Genomic DNA, 19,339 nt, shown 5'->3' on the forward strand with positions numbered 1-19,339 from the left:
ACAATTCCAGTGGGTCAAAAGTTTACATACACTAAGTTTTATTGGAACTCAGTATTCAAGACCCAGATTGGAAAACCATGCTTTTAATGCCTTGCATGTTTTGTATACCAAACAAGGCTAGAGAGGTCCATTAGAAGGTGCTACATTATTTACACTGCACAAAACATTAGGAACACCTACTCTTTCCATGACATAGACTGACCATGTGAAAGCTATGATCCCTTATTGATGTCACCTGTTAAATCCACTTTATCAGTGTATATGAAGGGGGAGGACACAGGTTAAAGAAGGGTTTTTAAGCCTTAATGGATTGATATATAGATCCGTTGTATTTGTTTTTAAGGGTAGCACATGCTAAATGAAGCGCACAAACGTTGTGGTACATTAAGGAAATACGCAGATGGTTCAAAGGATGCAGTCTATGCAGTCTATCTATATGTTAGGGGCAGGGGTGTATATCCCAGATTTCAATGTAAGAGTATGTAAGCAGTTAACTGATTGTGTCGGTGTATGCGGCCGAGTTGTTGACTGTGATTATAGGTTTGAGATGGGTGGAGGAGGTGAAAACCCTCCGTATTGATTTACTCTGATTCGGCTTCAGTGTTGAGTAGTGTGAAGACGGGCTGGTCAGATAGGGGAGACTTGTTTGTGGAGATGATGGTGCTGTTAATGGGAGTGGTGGTAAGCTTTTGCTGTGTTCCTGCCCATGTGGGTGTGGAGGGTAATGAGAAGGCTGATGCCGCAGGGAAGTCAAGTCATTGATCTGGGCAAAAGGGAGTAGGATGCTAGTAGTAAGGGAAGACAATTTTATCACATGCACGGGTCATTTTATCGCATGGGGCGGCAGCGTAGTCTAGTGGTTAGAGCGTTGGACTAGTAACCGGAAGGTTGCAAGGTACAAATCTGTCGTTCTGCCCCTGAACAGTTAACCCACTGTTCCTAGGCCGTCTTTGAAAATAAGAATTTGTTCTTAACTGACTTGTCTAGTTGAAGGTAAAATAAATAAAAAATAAAAGTTAAAGGAGAGGTGGGGAGTATGGGATGTAGGAGAGGAAGCTGTGTAGAGTAGACTACGGTTTGGGCGCACAGGTTTGAATGCCACTGGGAGACATGGGAGACATGAAACAGGTCTGTGTGAGTGTTTAGTGGAGGAATGGAGAGATTGTGTGAAAGGGTTAGAGAGGCTGGATGGGGTTTGGGTGGTGTAGTGGGGGCAGGGAAGTGTTGTCCAGGGCTCTATTTTACTTTCTTAGAGGAACCGGACTAATGAAGGTAGGCTGTGACTGGTCTCACAATCCAATACAGTATTTGGCAGTGTATGCACTTGAAAAGTTGGATGCTGTCCGCCAACCCAATCTAGCAGAAGACCTAGATTGTGTATGTGTGCAATTCAGAGGGTGAATGGGCAAAACAAAATATTTAAGTGTCTTTGAATGGGGTATGGTGGTAGGTGCCAGGCACAACGGTTTATGCGTCAAGAACTGCAGCACTGCTAGATTTTTCACGCTGGACAGTTTACTGTGTGTATCAAGAATGGTCCACCACCCAAAGGATGTCCAGCCAACTTCACACAACTGTGGGAAGCATTGGAGTCAACATGGAATGCTTTCGACACCTTGTTTTAGTCCATGCCCAACGAATTGAGGCGTTTGAGGGCAAAAGGGGTGTAACTCAATATTAGGAAATTGTTCTTAATGTTTTGTACACTCCGTGTATATCCAACAAACGCCTCTATTTAGTAAAAAAAAAATCAATATAATATCCAAATTCTGGGATATTATATATTTCTCAAATAAGTCTGTTTAAATCTTACCTTGAGCAACACATTTTTTAATTTTAAACATTGATAAGAAGCTAGATTTTATTGTTAATTTCAATACTAAGTAAATTCAAGATATGTACATTTCCCAAGAACCCAGATTTCAAGCCTTCCCCTAGGAATTTGTAGCTTTTAAATTACTTCTGTTACTATGTAATTTGTAGAAAATTATAATTCAATATTTTATGTATGATGTGATGTCTTATTTTATTTAAAATTGTGTACGGTGATTTTTGATGTGTTTTTGCCTGAATTGAGTATTGTCTATTGTTACAAAAAAGAAAAACTACACAAGCAGAGAGAGAAGAGCAAGAGAGGAGGACGCACCATAAAATAAAGATCTGTTAACAGATATTTCGGTAAGGACCAAATAAAAACACAGCGGACAAATGCAATTACAGAGATAGTAATAATGAAGTCGTTGACAGATGAGTGAAAATACAAATCTGCAGTTAGACATTGGGTGACTATAGTGTTAGCTAGAAGGGCTAGCTAGCTACTAGATATTTGGGGGGCATGTGAGCTGTTCGGTCTGCCCAAATGGGGTAACGTTAGCTAGCTATGTGTTTAGCGAACAACAAGCTATATCACTCATGTATTACGTTATGCTTTTCGTGAGCTTTAGAAATGTGGGAACTAGCTAGCTAAACGTTTGATGTTCTCGTGTTTCGCTAGGTAGCTACTAGTCTGAATAAGTACGTTGAAGGGCAATTGTTCTGTCTTTAGCCAATGATGCTAGCTAGCTACCCATCTTGCTAATTAACTAGCTAGCTTCTAGGTCGGAGAAGGGGTTTTCATTGCAGGACCAACGCCATATTGGCTGTCTGCTCTTAATATCAATCCAACTAACGTTAGCTAGCTTGCACGGCGCCCTTTCTCGAGTAATGTGGTACACATTCAAATGTTGAAATGGCTAGATATAATTTGTCTGTGGTCTCTTCCTGTAGCCTTGCAGAATTTGCTGTCTTTTTGCAGCCCTTCACATTTGGAAACCGCTTTAGTACTGTGACAGACTGAGCTTTTAGCTACGTTATTGGCAAATGTGTTTTACAATGAAGTCTCGTTCATGTTGACAGCGTTTTCGTGCCCATGCAATTCCATTGCTATTTCATCAACTTCTCCCAATATTTGCTATTTGTCGTGACCAGAGATTGGGCAGTCCAGGGGTGTATTCATTACGCCTTGCAGCGGAAACCGTTCACCGTTTAAGAACCAAACAAAAGGGGGAGGGACCTACCTGAATTTGTCCAATAGAAACTCGTTTTCTTTGGAAACGATTTATGTTGCAAAAGTGTTACAACGGTATACCCAGCAGGGGTGTAACCATTCATCCAAACATGGTTGAAATGCACAAATTGAATCATTGAATTTATATTTCATGATTTGAAACTGAATTGAAAATTGCATTCAGTTTTAAAATGTGATTTCAAATTGAATATTTATATATTCAGTTTGAATATGGTAGATTGCATTCATTGTCTGTATCAAGTTTACAAACTATCATTTAAAGTTGATCAAAGTTTCATAATTTCAGATAAGGAGCACGTATCGAATCAAACGGTCTATGGTAAACAAAAGCTTCTGGTGGTTTCTGAAGCCAATCTGGCATGATGACCACAGGCCTCGCCAGGATATTATAGAAGGGAGTCGCACAAAAAAAAACATGGATAAACTTTTCACTCCATATTTAATCTTGTGACTGACTGTGTTCGAACCAGGTCTCCTGCATGTCACAAGACTGTGTTGACCCACTTGGCTAAAGCCTATAGGGATAAGTTCAGGAAGTTAATGTAAAGGACGACACGCTGCTTTCTTATTGAGTACCATTTCCCCCCCGATTCAGCTCATATCGAGACTCGGAACTCAGGACCTCTGCCTCGCAAACACGTGTGACTGCCCTCTTGAGTTCCAACCCCTTGCGCTGTTGAGAAAGTCCTTCAATTGCGCAAGGGGCGACACTTCAGACTGATGAGTGAGTTGTAGATCTGAGTCCAGTGGCACCATTGCATATGAAGATGGCGCCGACAGACATGGCAGCTCTGCTTCTAGCTCCTAAGCAACTTTCCAGTATTTTGTTTTGTTGTTGTGATTTCTTACATTATTAGCCCAGAACAGTTTTTGTGTTATTACGTACAGCCAGAAATAACTTTTGGATATCAGAGCGGCGGTAACTCACCAACATTACAACCAGAAATATGACTTTCCCAAATTGGATCTTTTGTTCGTACCCTCCAGGGCAACTGAACTTATACCAGAGGCTGCTCCAAGACGCTGCTGGTGGAGAAGAGGTATTCTGAGTGGACTCAGGAGGCGTGCACACCATCCGCCACTTCCGAGCATATATTCGCTAATGTGCAGTTCAGCTAATTTTCAGTCCCCGGACAATAAAGTAGACGAGCTCAGGGCGAGGATCTCCTTCCAGAGAGACATCAGGATTGCAACATACTGTTTCATAAAATCATGGCGCTCTCCAGATATACTGTCCCCGTTCATACAGCCAGCTGGTTTCTCAGTACATCGCTCAGACCGGAATAAATAATTCTCCGGGAGGAAGAAGAAAGGTGGTGTATGTTTCATGATTAACAACTCATAATGTGATTGTGATAGCGTACAGGAACTCAAGTCCTTTTGTTCCCTCAACCTAGAATGCCTCACGATCAAATGCTGACTGTATTACCTCCCAAGAGAATTCTCTTTGGTTATAGTCACAGCCGTGTTTATTCCCCATCAAGCCGATACCACGATGGCCCTCAAGGAATTTCACTGGACTTTGTGCAAACTGGAAACCACCTATCCTGAGGCTGCATTCATGTAGCTGGGTATTTTAACTAAGCAAATTTGACACATCAAAACATTGCCTTTAGTACTCGCACATCAGACTGGGATATGTTCCGGGTAGCCTATGAGAATAACATTGGCGTATACAGTGACTGAGTTCATCAGGAAGTGTATAGGGGATGTGGTTCCCACTGTGACTATTAAAATCGACCCAAACCAAAAACGGTGGACAGATGACAGCATTCGCACAAAACTTAAAGAGCAAACCACCGCATTTAACTACAGCAAGGTGACTGGGAATATGGTTGAATACAAACTGTAGTTATGCCCTCCGTAAGGCAAGCAAACAGGCAAAATGTCAGTACAGAGACAGTGGAGTAGCAATTCAATGGCTCAGACACGATACGTATATGGCAGATTACTAATGGAAAACCAGCCAAGACACGGACACCGGCGTCTTGCTCCCGGACAAGCTAAACACCTTCGCCCGTTTTGAGGACAACACAGTGCCACCAACACGGCCCACTCCCAAGGACTGTGGGGTCTCGTTCTCCGTGGCCAATGTGAGTAAGACATTTAAGCGTGTTAACCCCCGCAAGACTGACGGCCCAAACGTCATCCCTAGCCAAGTCCTCAGAACATGCGCAGACCAGCTGGCAGGAGGGTTTATGGACATTTTCAATCTCTCCCTATCCCAGTCTGCTGTTCCTACTTGCTTCAAGATGTCCACCATTGTTCCTGTACCCAAGAAAGCAAAGGTAACTGAACTAAATGACTATGGCTAAGCCTTCAACACAGTAGTACCCTCCAAGCTCATCTTTAAGCTCGGGGCCCTGGGTCTGAACCCTGCCCTGTGCAACTGGGTCCTGGACTTCCTGATGGGCTGACCCCAGGTGGTGAATGTAGGAAACAACACCTCCACTGCTGATCCTAAACACAGGGGCCCTACAAGGGTGAGTGCTCAGCCCCCTCCTGTACTCCCTGTGTACTCCCACTTAATGATGGGAGCCTACCACGTGTTTAAAGCGCAACTGAAGGCAATAAACAACTTATATCGATGCCACTTATCTGGTCGAAAGTCAAACATTTACTCTAGTTTCAAAATCGACTAAAGTGTAAATAGGATAATTTTGGTCAAAAAGTCAGTCTCATCCAAAACAGTTTATTTTTAAAGTGAGTTTGTCATGACTTGAGGGCTTGGTTTTGATTTCAACAAGGCTAACTTGCCCACTAACACGGGTTACACACTGCTGCGCACTATCCAATCATACCGCAGAACACGTATACAGTGAGACAGACCTGCCCAGCAGTGCAACGGATCAGAGTTTGTTTACATAAGATATGTCACACCTTGGATAGAAGTAAAATTGCGCGACTAAAACTTCCTCTGCAAAAACGTCAACTCAAGAAATATGTCATTTTTAAAATCTTAGCTCGACTATTTTGAGTAAATGATACTGCCATTGTATGGCCTCAAGTTATGCTGAAAACTATGATTTTGATATCTTGGTTGGCCAGTCATTGCATCAATAGCCATCTATGAATTTGAAAGTGGTTACATTTCTCCAGGCCTTTTCCTCAGTTTTTTACCCAAAATAGAGGTGAGGTGCCGCTTTGTTATTGTTTCAACTGCGGATTGCCACTTTAAGATGGCTAGGTGGGACAACCGCAGTTGGGGCGGCAGGGTGGTTAGAGCGTTGGACTAGTAACCGAAAGGTTGCAAGTTCGAATCCCTGAGCTGACAAGGTACAAATCTGTCGTTCTGCCCCTGAACAGGCAGTTAACCCACTGTTCCTAGGCCGTCATTGAAAATAAGAATTTGTTCTTAACTCACTTGCCTAGTAAAATAAAGGTAAAATAAATAAAAAATAAAACAGTTGATGACCTCACTTATTGTCCATTGTTGCAGATGTGGACCATGTTATGTGCTTTCACAGGAGTGACCGTTGTCCCCTGTATATTTTGTGGAAAGATTCCCACACAATTGAGATATTGTAGTGTGCTGAAGCTTTGAGTTCACACACATGCAGGTGGTTGCATTTTCCATACAAAATAAGGAATATGCGAGGCTACATTTTAGTGTAGGCCCAGGCTTGCATTTTTCATGGGGCAGGGTCTGAATACAATCCTCAGTGTGAGACTGATGACGCAGTAGACCTGATTTTAGGTTTGTCCATAGTATGTTCAGGTATTGGGCTTCAGAGTCTCTTGATAACCATGATCAAATTATGTGTTTGGTGGGAGATGAGAAGCAGTCTTCCAACTGACCGGTCCATTACCATATTATTATACCTTATTTGCATATGTAGGCCATATAGTTGACATAATTTTACATAGAACAGTTTAAGGATAAGCTATCGAGGGAAACTTGGGCAATGAAATACAAGTTTAATGACATGGATGTTTATTTCACTCTTATGGATTTCTGTGATGAATTAAATGTATTTTCATGCTTAATGTCAACATGAGAAATTATGAGATGCATAATCTTTGTGAAATATATTATTGTATGGCTTTTTGGCACGGCAGCCATTTGAAGGAGTTTGTGTTCTAATTTACTGCATTTCTCCTGATGCAAAAGACAAGCTGATATGGGGTTGAATCAAGAGTGTTTTGTACATGCTGTTCACTAAGGATGCCTTCATTTGCCTGCTTTTTGCTCATGTTTTTGCTTCAATTTCCTATTGTTTTGTTAGTCAAGAATTGATTTGATTTGATCTATGGTCCTTCTGTAGCTCAGTTGGTAGAGCATGGCGCTTGTAACGCCAGGGTAGTGGGTTCAATTCCCGGGACCACCCATACGTAGAATGTATGCACACATGACTGTAAGTCGCTTTGGATAAAAGCGTCTGCTAAATGGCATATATTATTATTATAATATTTAAATTGCTTGCTGTCAGGATTGGCTTTGATATCCTGTGCCACAGTTTTAACGAAGCACCATTATTACAGGTAAGCTTGTGAATATGTCCTGAACAAGCTTGGACTTCCAGTCCAACCCCAACCTTCTGTCTGCTCGTCATGGTTTTTACCAGTAGTTATTAGCTTTGTTAGGCTATATTCATTGACCTTATTGATTCCCTTCTTGACTAGTGTCCCTTTTGGGATAGTGTACTCTATTGTGGAAACCTCTGAAGTTGAGCAGAGCTAAGAATGACCTACCAAGGTATGAGTGGTATAGAGGAAGAGCATGGTATGTTGGTGGCTTTCTTTGACAAGATACCACAATAGCCACAAGCCCCAAGTAAATGTCTCCACTTCATGAACTGATCTCCTTCTGTTGACCACATTTTCTACTTGCTTTTTACTTGGTTGTTTTGGCAAACACCTGCTCTGAACAATGCTTGAGACTTGAGCCAACACATAGGCTAATTGTCTTGCACCTTTAGTGTTTTAATGTTGTTATGCATTTATGCGATAACACATGGCCTAATTTGTCTGATCCTCTCCGAATTTTAAACAATTCATCAAATCAATTTGTATTTGTCATGTCCCGAATACAACAAGTGTAGGTAGACCTGAGTGAAATGCTCACTTACCGGATCCGGTATCGTGACTACAGCCTCAAGCTCATTACCATAACGCAACGTTAACTATTCATGAAAATCGCAAATGAAATTAAATGAATCTATTTGGCCTTTTGTTAACAACACTGTCATCTCAGATTTTCAAAATATGCTTCTCAACCATTGCAAAACAAGCATTTGTGTAACAGTATTGATAGCTAACGTAGCATTTAGCGTTAGCATTCAGCAGGCAACATTTACACAAAAAAACAGAAAAGCATTTAAATAAAATCATTTACCTTTGAAGAACTTCAGATGTTTTCAATGAGGAGACTCTCAGATAGCAAATGTTCAGTTTTTCCTGAAAGATTATTTGCTTAGGACAAATCGCTGTTTTCTGCGTCACGTTTAGCTACAAAAAAAAACTGTATCCAGGATTGTGTAAATCTATCCGCAAGCTCATTAGCATAACACAACGTTAACTATTCATGAAAATCGCAAATTAAATTAAATGAATCTATTTGGCCTTTTGTTAACAACACTGTCATCTCAGATTTTCTAAATATGCTTCTCAACCATTGCAAAACAAGCATTTGTGTAACAGTATTGATGGCTAACGTACCATTTAGCATTCAGCATGCAAAATTTTCCACAAAAACCAGAAAAGAATTCAAATAAAATCATTTACCTTTGAAGAACTTCAGATGTTTTCGAATGAGGAGACTCTGTTAGATAGCAAATGTTCAGTTTTTACAAAAAATGTTATTTGTGTCGACTAATCGCTCCGTTTTGTTCATCACATTTGGGGAGGGGGAAAAAATATATATATATTAAGTCATTAAAACGCTAAATTTTTTCCAAATTAACTCCATAATATCGACAGAAACATGGCAAACCGATATTTAGAATCAATCCTCAAGGTGTTTTTCACATATCTATCGACGATAAAATCCATCGTGGTATTTTACTTTCTCTTCTGAAGAAATGGAACGCGCATGGACCTACAGATTACGCACACAGGACACCGGGCGGGACACCTGGTAAATGTAGTCTCTTATGGTCAATCTTCCAATGATATGCCTACAAATACGTCACAATGCTGCAGACACCTTGGAGAAACGACAGAAAGGGCAGGCTCATTCCTGGCGCATTCACAGCCATATAAGGAGACATTGGAACACAGCGCCTTCAGAATCTGGGGCATTTCCTGTATGAAACTTCATCTTGGTTTCGCCTGTAGCATTAGTTCTGGGACACTCACAGATAATATCTTTGCAGTTTTGGAAACGTCAGAGTTTCTTCTTTCCAAAGCTGTCAATTACATGCATAGTCGAGCATCTTTTCGTGACAAAATATCTTGTTTAAAACGCAAACGTTTTTTTTTTATCCAAAAATTAAAAGAGCGCCCCCTATCTCGAAGAAGTTAATAAACCACAACTTAATTGCTAGATTCAAGATGGTCTAGTCAGATAAATCGATGAAAGTCGACTTAAAAATGTGGTTTAGTTTTAGGATTTGCATCTGTTGTTGGTAAGTAATTGCACCCTGTAAGCTTCTAAAACGACTTACTCAACCTTTTAAATTCATGCCCCTTCTTCCACCTGAAATGTACTGGACATGGGCCTAATTATGCATCAGATTGATCAATTGGAAGTTGAGGTATACAGTGCATTCGGAAAGTATTTAGAATCCTTGACTTTTCCCCCAAAAATGGTTACGGCCTTATTCTAAAATGTATTAAATTTGTATTTTTTCCTCCTCAGTCTGCACACAATACCTCATAACGAAGCAAAAACAGTTTTTTTAGCGAAAGTATAATACATAAAATACTTATCACAGACCCTTAACTCTGTACTTTGTTGAAGCACCTTTGTAGTGATTACAGCCTCGAGTCTTCTTGGGGTATGACGCTACAAGCTTGGCACACCGGAATTTGGGGGGTTTCTCCCATTCTTCTTCTCTGCAGATCCTCTCAAGCTCTGTCAGGTTGGATGGGGAGCGTCGCTGCACAGCTATTTCCAGATCTTTCCAGAGATGTTACATCGGGTTAAAGTCTGTGCTCTGGCTGGGCCACTCAAGAACATTCAGAGCCTTGTCCCAAAAGCCACTCCTATTTTGTCTTGGCTGTGTGCTTAGGGTCATTGTCCTGTTGGAAGGTGAACCTTCAACCCAGTCTGAGGAACTGAGCAGGTTTTCATCAAGGCTCTCTCTGTACTTTGCTCCGTTCATCTTTCCCTCAATCCTGACTAGTCTCCCAGTCCCTTTGAAAAACATCCCCACAGTATGATGCTGCTGCCACGCGTTACCATAAGGATGGTGCCAGGTTTCCTCCAGGCTTGGCATTTAGGCCAAAGAGTTCAATCTTGGTTCCATCAGACCAGAGAATCTTGTTTCGCATGGGCTGAGTCCTTTAGGTGGTTTTTGGAAAACTCCAAGCGGGGGGTGGGGGGGGCATTTACTAAGGAGTGGTTTCCGTCTGGCCATTCTACCACAAAGGTCTGATTGGTGGAGTGCGGCAGAGATGGTTGTTTTTCTGGAAGGTTCTCCCATCTCCACAGAGGAACTCTGGAGATCTGTCAGTGACCATCGGGTTCTTGGTCACCTCCCTGACCAAGGACTTCTCCCCCCGATTGCGCAGGTTGGCCGGTCGGCCAGCTCTAGGAAGAGTCTTGGTTGCTCTAAACTTCTTCTATTTAAGCGTGATGGAGGCCACTGCTCTGACATGCAGTGTCAACCTTGGGACCTTACAGTTGAAGTCGGAAGTTTGCATAAACCTCAGCCAAATACATTTAAACTCAGTTTCACAATTCCTTCCATTTAATCCGAGTAAAAATGATCTGTCTTAGGTCAGTTAGGATCACCACTTTATTTTAAGAATGTGACATGTCAGAATAATAGTGATTTTATTTCAGCTTTTATTTATTTCTTCCCATTCCCAGTGGGTCAGAAGTTTGCATACACTCAATTAATATTTGGCAGCAATGCCTTTAAATGGAGTGGCCATCACAATGCCCTGACCTCAATCCCATAGAACATTTGTGGGCAGAACTGAAAAAGCGTGTGCGAGCAAGGAGGCCTACAAACCTGATTATATTACACCAGCTCTGTCAGGAGGAATGGGCCAGAATTCACCCAATTTATTGTGGGAAGCTTGTGGAAGCCTACCCAAAACGTTTGACCCAAGTTAAACAATTTAAAGGCAATTCTATCAAATACTAATTGAGAATGTAAACTTCTGACCCACTGGGAATGTGACAAAAGAAATAAAAGCTGAAATAAATAAATCATTCTATTATTCTGACGATCCTAACTGACCTAAAACAGGGAATTTTTACTAGGATTAAATATCAGGAGTTGTGGAAAAACTGAGTTTAAATTAATTTGGCTATGGTGTATGTAAACTTCTGACTTCAACTGTATCTAGAAAGGTGTGTGCCTTTCCAAATCATGTCCAATCAATTGAAACAGGATGCACCTGAGCTCATCATTTGAGTCTCATCACAAAGGGTCTGCAGATTGATGAGGGGGAACATTTTATTTAATCCAATTTATTATAAGGCTGTATTGTAACAAAATGTGTAAAAAAGGAAGGAGTCTGAATACTTTCTGATTGCACTGTAGGTTTATACAATTAATTAATTGCATTAGGCTTGGGCTGTATCCAAATTGTCATACCTTTTTATACCGACCTTGTACCACACAAGGGGTGCTATTTTCAAACCCCACTGAGCAATGCTAACAAGTAAATGTAAAAACCCATCTAAATGCTAACATTTTATAAAGTCTCTGACCTAAAGTATTTGCAAGACAGACATCCCAACTCAAACAGTGAGTGACTCAAGGCTCTGGTCTCTCATCGTTGTGCTTGTAAACAAACACCACGTGACTTGGGACTACCAACAAGCTTCATAATGACAAATTATGTGACGGGAGAAATGAGGGTTTGCAATCTTCATCTCCTAACGTATTACACAAGTTGACTGCAGGTAAACTAGCTAATATTCTAATTCATTTAAAAAAGTCAAAGAAATTGTTTTGACGGTAATGAAAAACCATCCTGTGGCTATTTCCAAATACCCTGCTGTTCGGTATACCGCCCAAGCCTAAATTTCATTGAAATGTGTGGTACTATAATTATGAGCAAGATTTAGGCCTACGAGTAACATTTCTACATTCAAGATTTGCTTTTTAGACCTAGGGTCTACATAATGTCCTTGAGCCAAGGCTGATGTATGTGGTGAATGAAGCAATGTGTGGATGGCTGTCTAAGAGTGGTGATGAGTGGACAAACCGCCTAATACTTGTACATATACTTGTACATACATTTTGAATTTCTCTGATGCATTGGGCTCTCATCGAATATATACAAACGTAAGCCGTCTTGTAAATCATGGTTTCTCTCCTGCTCTTTGTTTCTTGTGTGTTCATTGCTCTTTCCTCTAGTCTTACGGTGGTTGCTTTTTTTTTACCTGCAGGTGTGTGTTGTTTCGCCTCAGCAGCATGGCTGTGGTCATCCGCATGCAGGGTCTCCCGATAGTGGCGGGGACCATGGACATACGCCATTTCTTCTCTGGATTGACCATCCCAGATGGTGGGGTGCATATTGTAGGGGGTGAACATGGTGAGGCTTTTATTGTTTTCGCCACAGATGAAGATGCCAGGCTTGGCATGATGCGTAACAGGGGAGCAATCAAAGGTTCAAAAGTGTCACTTTTGCTGAGCAGCAAGACCGAGATGCAGAATATGATTGAGCTTAGCCGCAGGCGTTTTAAAACGGGCAATGTAGAGGGAGCAGCAGGAAATGGTAGAAGGCCAGGTCCCCCCGTCAACACATGTGGGAGGGGCAGTCTACCCAATACTTTACAAGGGTTCAGCAACACCACACCAGCCACCGTCACCACAGCTGCCTCTGCACATGAAACCATAAGCAACAAAAATGTGTCCACGTTTGCCACCACTGGCATGGGAAACATGCCCCCCAGTTTCAGCAACAACTTCAGCAGCCCAAATCTCACCATGGGATCCAGTATGAGAACAGCCATGTCCTCCCGCAACTCTGTACCACCACCTATTCACCCTTTGACAACCATGCCACCCATGCCTTCCATACCCACCATGCCACTTCCACCACCAGTGTCCTCTGTGCCTCCTGTTGCCACTGTGTCACCTTTAACCCAAGGCCCCCCTGTCCTTCCCATGAGTCTGTCCCACATGGGCTCAATGCCACCATTCAACCCAGGTGTCCCACCCCCTAGTGGACTGGCCCCAAATCACATGTTTGTTGGCCATATGAACCCTCTGTTAAATCTCCAGGCACACATGAAGGCAGCAATAGGTAATTCAGACGAGTTATATGTTCACCTTCAAGGCCTGCCCTTCTCAGCTACTGAAAGGGATATTGGGGAGTTTTTCTGTGGGTTAGGGGTGGACTCCATCCAACTGGTCAGGGACAACATTGGCCGGAGTAGCGGCAGGGCCCTGGCCAAGTTCTTTTCCCCTCAGGACACTTTTGAGGCACTCAAAAGAAGCAGCGGAATGTTAAGGCAGAGGTACGTGGACATCTCTCCGGCCACAGAGAGCCAGTGGATGAGTGTCGGCAGTGGTGGCAACGGGGTTGGAGGGCAAGCCCACTCAAAATCCAGTAATGTGCCCCAAGACCAGCATCACCGCAGCAACATGAATTCAGCATATCCTTCAACCAGAGATCATGCAAGGTCTCGCTCCCCTCACAACAAGGAGTTCTGTGTCTACCTAAAAGGCCTGCCCTATGAAGCAGTAAATAAACAGATCTGTGAGTTCTTCAAAAAGCTGGACATTATGGAAGACCGCATTTACATTGCTTATGGACCCACTGGCCGAGCTACAGGTGAGGGCTTTGTCCAGTTGAAAAATGAAATGGATTACAAGGTTGCCCTCAGCTGTCACATGCAGTATATGGGAAGCCGATTCATACAAGTTCACCCCATCAGTAAGAAAGCTATGTTTGAAAAGATTGATTCCATTCGTCAAAGGATGCAGGGTGTTGATAAGAAAAATAACTCTGAGTCCGGCAAGAGCCCTAGAAACTGTGCACACATCTCAAATATTCCATATAATGTGTCAAAGAAAGATGTCCATCTGTTTCTGGAAGGCATTGCAGTATTTGAAGAAAGTCTTAAAGTTCTGGTTGACAGCAGTGGTAACGGTCTAGGTCAGGCTGTTGTGCAGTTCAGGGTAGAGGAGGATGCGCTAAATGCTGAGAGACTACACAGGCAAAAGTTAAATGGCAGAGATGCCTTTGTGCATTTGGTCACCTTTGAGCAGATGAAGGAAATCGAGAGAAACCCACCACCACAGGTTAAGAGAGGCCAGAAATTTGAAGGGAACACTCAAGGCCAGGCACACGGCCATGCTCAGGCACAGAATCCTATTCAAGCCCAAGCTCACACCTTTGCCAGTATAACAGGAGAAGAGTTCAACTTCCACAGAAACACTGTTGGTAATTTAGGCAATGGTCCTTTTGCTCAATTTACTGTCCCAGGTAATGGAATAGTGGGCCCTCCTCCTCTACCCCCATTTGCAGCAAGTCTAGATAATGTAGCCCATAGCATTCCCCCACCCATGGTTGCTGGTCACTTGCCTGGAGCAGTTCTGGCACCCCCAAGCTTCCGACCAGGTAGCAACAATGGCCCACCTGGCTTTGGACCAGAGGGCATGAGGGACAGGCCACCTTTTGACAACGGCACTAGAAAGAGTGGAGGCCATAACAACCGAGGAAGTGGCCAAGGGCGTTTAGATGTGTGCCCTCAGTCTGCCTTGGGCCGTGGCCCTGGCTCTGACCCTCTGAGAGAGCAGTCACCCGGAGGCCCTGGTAACCCTCGTGGACCAACCATTGTAAAGATCCAAAACATGCCTTTCACCGTAACAGTTGATGAGATCCTAGATTTCTTTTATGGGTATCAAGTGCTGCCTGGTTCAGTCTGTCAACAGTTCAGTGAAAAGGGCCTGCCCACTGGTGAGGCAATGGTTGCCTTTGAGTCACACGAGGAGGCATCATCTGCTGTCATGGATTTAAATGATAGGCCTATTGGGGCTAGGAAAGTGAAGATAACCCTAGGATAAGACTCCAATGTTCCTCTCTACCAATAATGATTAAGTGAAACATCTGGTTTCATTAATGCAAAGGTAAGAACTTGCATTTAGGATTTAAGCTCCCAACTATCTTTAGCTCCTTTACCAAAGTTATCAAGTTGTTAGTAGCGTAAGAATCAAATGGAACGCTGCTATATTGATTTGATGTATAATATAGCTAAAGTGGGATGTTTGGATTTTCCAAATGGCAAAAAGCCAACTGTTGATGTAGCTTGAGTCCAATCATATTTAGAGTAAGAGCCTTGGATGATATGGTTGGATTAAGAGGATAGTCTTATTTCTGTGCTGAGATGTCACTTTCACTTGGAAGTATGTAATTATTTTCAAATGCCCTGACACATTTTGTGTTCTTGTATTTCTTCCATAGATTTAACATTCTCTTTGTGATGATTTTCTAAAGGGGGTACTTGCCAAATGCTGCCATGCATGGTGTTAGTACAGAGAACACTCATTTGTGTCATGGTTAAAGCATTTGCTTATTTGCTCTATGCTGTTTTTCACTGTTAATAAATGCAAATGTCAATGTTGATGCTAGCTATGTTGTATGATAAATTGTACTGCTTGTTTCTGAGAAAAAGATGTTGAATATTGCATTTGGTTTAATGGTCTGCAGAGCTCTTTAGAACTTTTTGTATCTGCCAACCCTCCCACTGTGATATACTCTTTTTGAAAATGAGCTGTTTTGCAAAGATGTAAATACTATTTGGAATGTTTTAGTTTTGTAGTGTTGTCTAACAAGAGACACTTAAGTTTTATATTTTTGGGGACGTTCCAGCTTATTTCACAAGTGTGTATATACTGTTTAGCTTACACTTTTGTCAATAAAATGACATTCCTGACAGATTTACAAGCCATTCTATTTTTCTCATTTTTCACTTGCTTGATGATTTTCTATATGAACAATAAAATGGTTTTGGGAAGGCACCCAGATTTTACCAAACGGTCCAGGTAATTAATTAATTTTTATTAAGGCCCAATGTAGCAGTTTTCAAATAATTTCTGGGTAACAATTAAGTACATTACTGTGATTGTTTTAAATTAAAATGGTCAAAAATAAACAAAATAGCTTCAAAGAGCAGGCCAAAACCCCATCCCACCAAAACAGGTTGAATTGTCTGGCAGCCTTTTGAAACTGCTCTTACGGGGGGAAAAGGGTATTATCATTTTCAGTGTTATTCCGACCTCACTTTATTTATATAACACAGGAAGAGCTTGACTGCACTGGGCCTTTTAAGTTAGGCCTACATTTAGCTGTTTAAACTACTTAAAAAGGGTAATATAGGCTATATCGAGGTTTTGCAAGTGACCATATAGGGTTGAATGGGACATTTGATCGGTGTCTGGGAAACCAGCCTTTAACAACCTCTTAGAGAGCTATCCCCTACTTTTTAAAATTTCCGCCTGAAGACATACCCAAATCTAACAGTCTGTAGCTCAGGCACAGAACCAAGGATATGCATATTATTGGTACCATTTGAAAGAAAACGCTGAAGTTTGTGTAAATGTGAATTGAATGTAGGAGAATATAACACAATAGATCTGGTTTAGATAATACAATGAAAAAAAAACATGTTTTTTTCTTTTTATTGTTGTATTATCTTTAAAATGAACAAGATAAAACAAACATTCAGATATGATGATGGCGACAATTTCAGTGAAACACATAAGAGGGCAACAGTACTTGTGCAAAGTTTCAGAATGATAACTTCCAAAATGAGTGTGCTACATGACATTTATCATAAAGTGACCCAGGTGTCCCACACAAGTAGCCCAAATGTACCCAAGTGGTCAAATTGGTGAAGTTATACATTTTGAATGGAATAACTACATACAAAATACCAAAATGGTATTCTAACACACACCCCCCCCCCACAAAAAAAAAGAAAAAACATGAGAAAAAACATTAAGAAAACAATATATACATTTACAAAATAACACTTTCAATATTTGGAAGACCCTCAGTCCTCTACACAATATTATGATGCTGATGCCAGGTGCCATAACACAATAGCACATCCATGCCTGCAGAAATACATTTGGGCAGATGAACACCACTTGTGGCAGGAGCTGGATGAACCAGCTTCAGTGGGGGATGGACACCTTGGCACTGGGGGCTCCCATTCGGAGTCAGTGTCACTGTGAAAGAAAATGTTCAGTTGGAATAGATTCAAATATGAACCCTGTATCAACAGGTATAATAAACAGATATATATAGAGTACAGGGAACATAATATATTCAACCTTATTATAGACCTGCTAGATCTACTGTATATTATGACATTTCAGCTAGATCTACTGTCTCTATTATATTATGACAGACCAGCTAGATCTACTGTCTTTATTATATTACAACAGACCAGCTGTATCTACTGTCTCCATTTCACTTTGGCCATTGTTGTGGGCCTGCACTCCCATCAACAGCTTCAAATAGGCTATTTCATTTCACAAATAATATTTTATATTATTAATTTCAAACAACGGCATTAGAATGAGAAGAACTTACCAGTCCAATACGATGTCCTCTCTGTTCAAAAAATATTCCTCCATTTGGGAATCACTAAATGAATCGTCCTCTATCAATTTCTTCTGAAATTGTGTGTACATCTGTATATCTAGACTTAGATTTAGCTTTCCCTGACTTAGTCGCCATACTGATTGATATATAAACAGCTGAATATGCGCTTTACCAAAACAACGCTGTGTGCAACATGCATTGCTCCTTCCGGTATGAAACTTCAATGGTGAATGACCCTCTTTACGTCAGAGTTTACTACATGGGATGGTCTTCCATCACATAAACATTACATATTGCCGTTTACCTCAGCTCATTGGCTATCTACCCAGCTAGATTTCAAGACGATCAGTGGTCATTGGGTTAAAATACAGTCAACGAAACAGCGGGCAAATCATTGGTGCACAATGATGTCATTACTTGTTGTCTTCAAATCGGTTTCTTTCAGTCAATATGTCCCACGAAATGACCCATCAGGTTTGGTTGTGTTACAAACAACCCAGTTGATTGCAATGAAACCAAACATGACTGGAAAAGTAACGTTCTGTGTGTGTATTTACCTCGAATGTGTCGTCAAAAATGGAATGAGATGGAATTCACGACACAAGCGGTTCACAAAATGTTTCGTGTTAGGCTATAAAAATGGATTTTATCAAACAATAGACCATTCATTGTGTAACAATGAACATTGGGATTGCAAACAGAGGAAGATCGTCAAAGGTAAACTATTTATTTTATTGCAGTTTGTGATTTTGTTACGCCTGTGCTGGTTGAAATAGTTGTTTTTTATAGGGCTCTATCCTCATCGCATCGTATTCTTTCGCAGTAAATCCTTTTAAAAATCTGACAACGCAGTTGGATTAGCAAGATTCTAGGCTTTCCAAACATGTGAGACAATTGTATTTTCATGAATGTTTAATATGACTATTTATGTAGCGATCACTGTATGTTGTCGAATTTCATCCCGCTACCGGGTTCTGTGCGCAGAGAGGTTAAAGCACCTCAAAGGCCAGTCCTTGAGGGCCAAGTTCTGCGTGTTTTCACTCCTCCCTTGTACTTGATTGATCAATTAAGGTAATTGATTAGCTAAAACTCGCCCATTCCTGGTTGTCTAGATCTTAATTGCAAACAAATTGAAAGGAAAGAACAAAACTCAGCAGACACATGGCCCTCCAGGAACTGAGTTGTCCAATTTAAAACATTTTTTTCAACTTCATATTCATCATCTCCAGCACCTCCCCAACATATGTGAAAATGGCACATTTCTATGTTTTGTAGTAAAATAAAGAGGATAAGTGTTTCACATTACATTATTGGAGTGCATTGTGTGATTTTAACCAATTATGTGTAGGCCTTGCCTACTAATTCCATACTAATTGGTTGATGTCATTGCAAAACGCTTATCTTCTATCTTTTTTACTACAAAACATACATTTGTCATTTCCACATATGTTGATACTTGGGTGGTGCTGGAGATGAATATGAAGTTGCCATTTTTTTCTTCCCCTTTAAGGATCACTTTACTCAATGTTTTTGTATTTTGTTCAGTAGTCTACTGTTGATATGGTCTCACATTTTTATTTCAGCACAAAC

The 19,339-nt window shown here is 41.3% G+C and overlaps 1 protein-coding gene across 2 annotated transcripts; it reads left to right on the forward strand.

Annotated features, from left to right (window-relative positions):
* Positions 1–2,066: 2,066 nt before the first annotated feature.
* LOC124003769 (RNA-binding protein 12-like) lies at positions 2,067–16,077 on the forward strand. Of its 2 annotated transcripts, none has more exons than XM_046312333.1 (2): positions 2,067–2,178; positions 12,579–16,077. In XM_046312333.1, exon 2 carries the CDS (start codon positions 12,604–12,606, stop codon positions 15,202–15,204), a length of 2,601 nt encoding a protein of 866 aa, XP_046168289.1. In that variant the 5' UTR covers positions 2,067–2,178; positions 12,579–12,603; the 3' UTR covers positions 15,205–16,077. The 2 variants fall into 2 exon arrangements, with proteins under 2 accessions (XP_046168289.1, XP_046168290.1); XM_046312334.1 differs by lacking the exon at positions 2,067–2,178 and adding an exon at positions 4,075–5,550.
* The last annotated feature ends 3,262 nt before the right edge of the window (positions 16,078–19,339 follow it).

The sequence above is a fragment of the Oncorhynchus gorbuscha genome, linkage group LG18 (assembly GCF_021184085.1).
Source record: "Oncorhynchus gorbuscha isolate QuinsamMale2020 ecotype Even-year linkage group LG18, OgorEven_v1.0, whole genome shotgun sequence".
Taxonomy (NCBI): domain Eukaryota; kingdom Metazoa; phylum Chordata; class Actinopteri; order Salmoniformes; family Salmonidae; genus Oncorhynchus; species Oncorhynchus gorbuscha.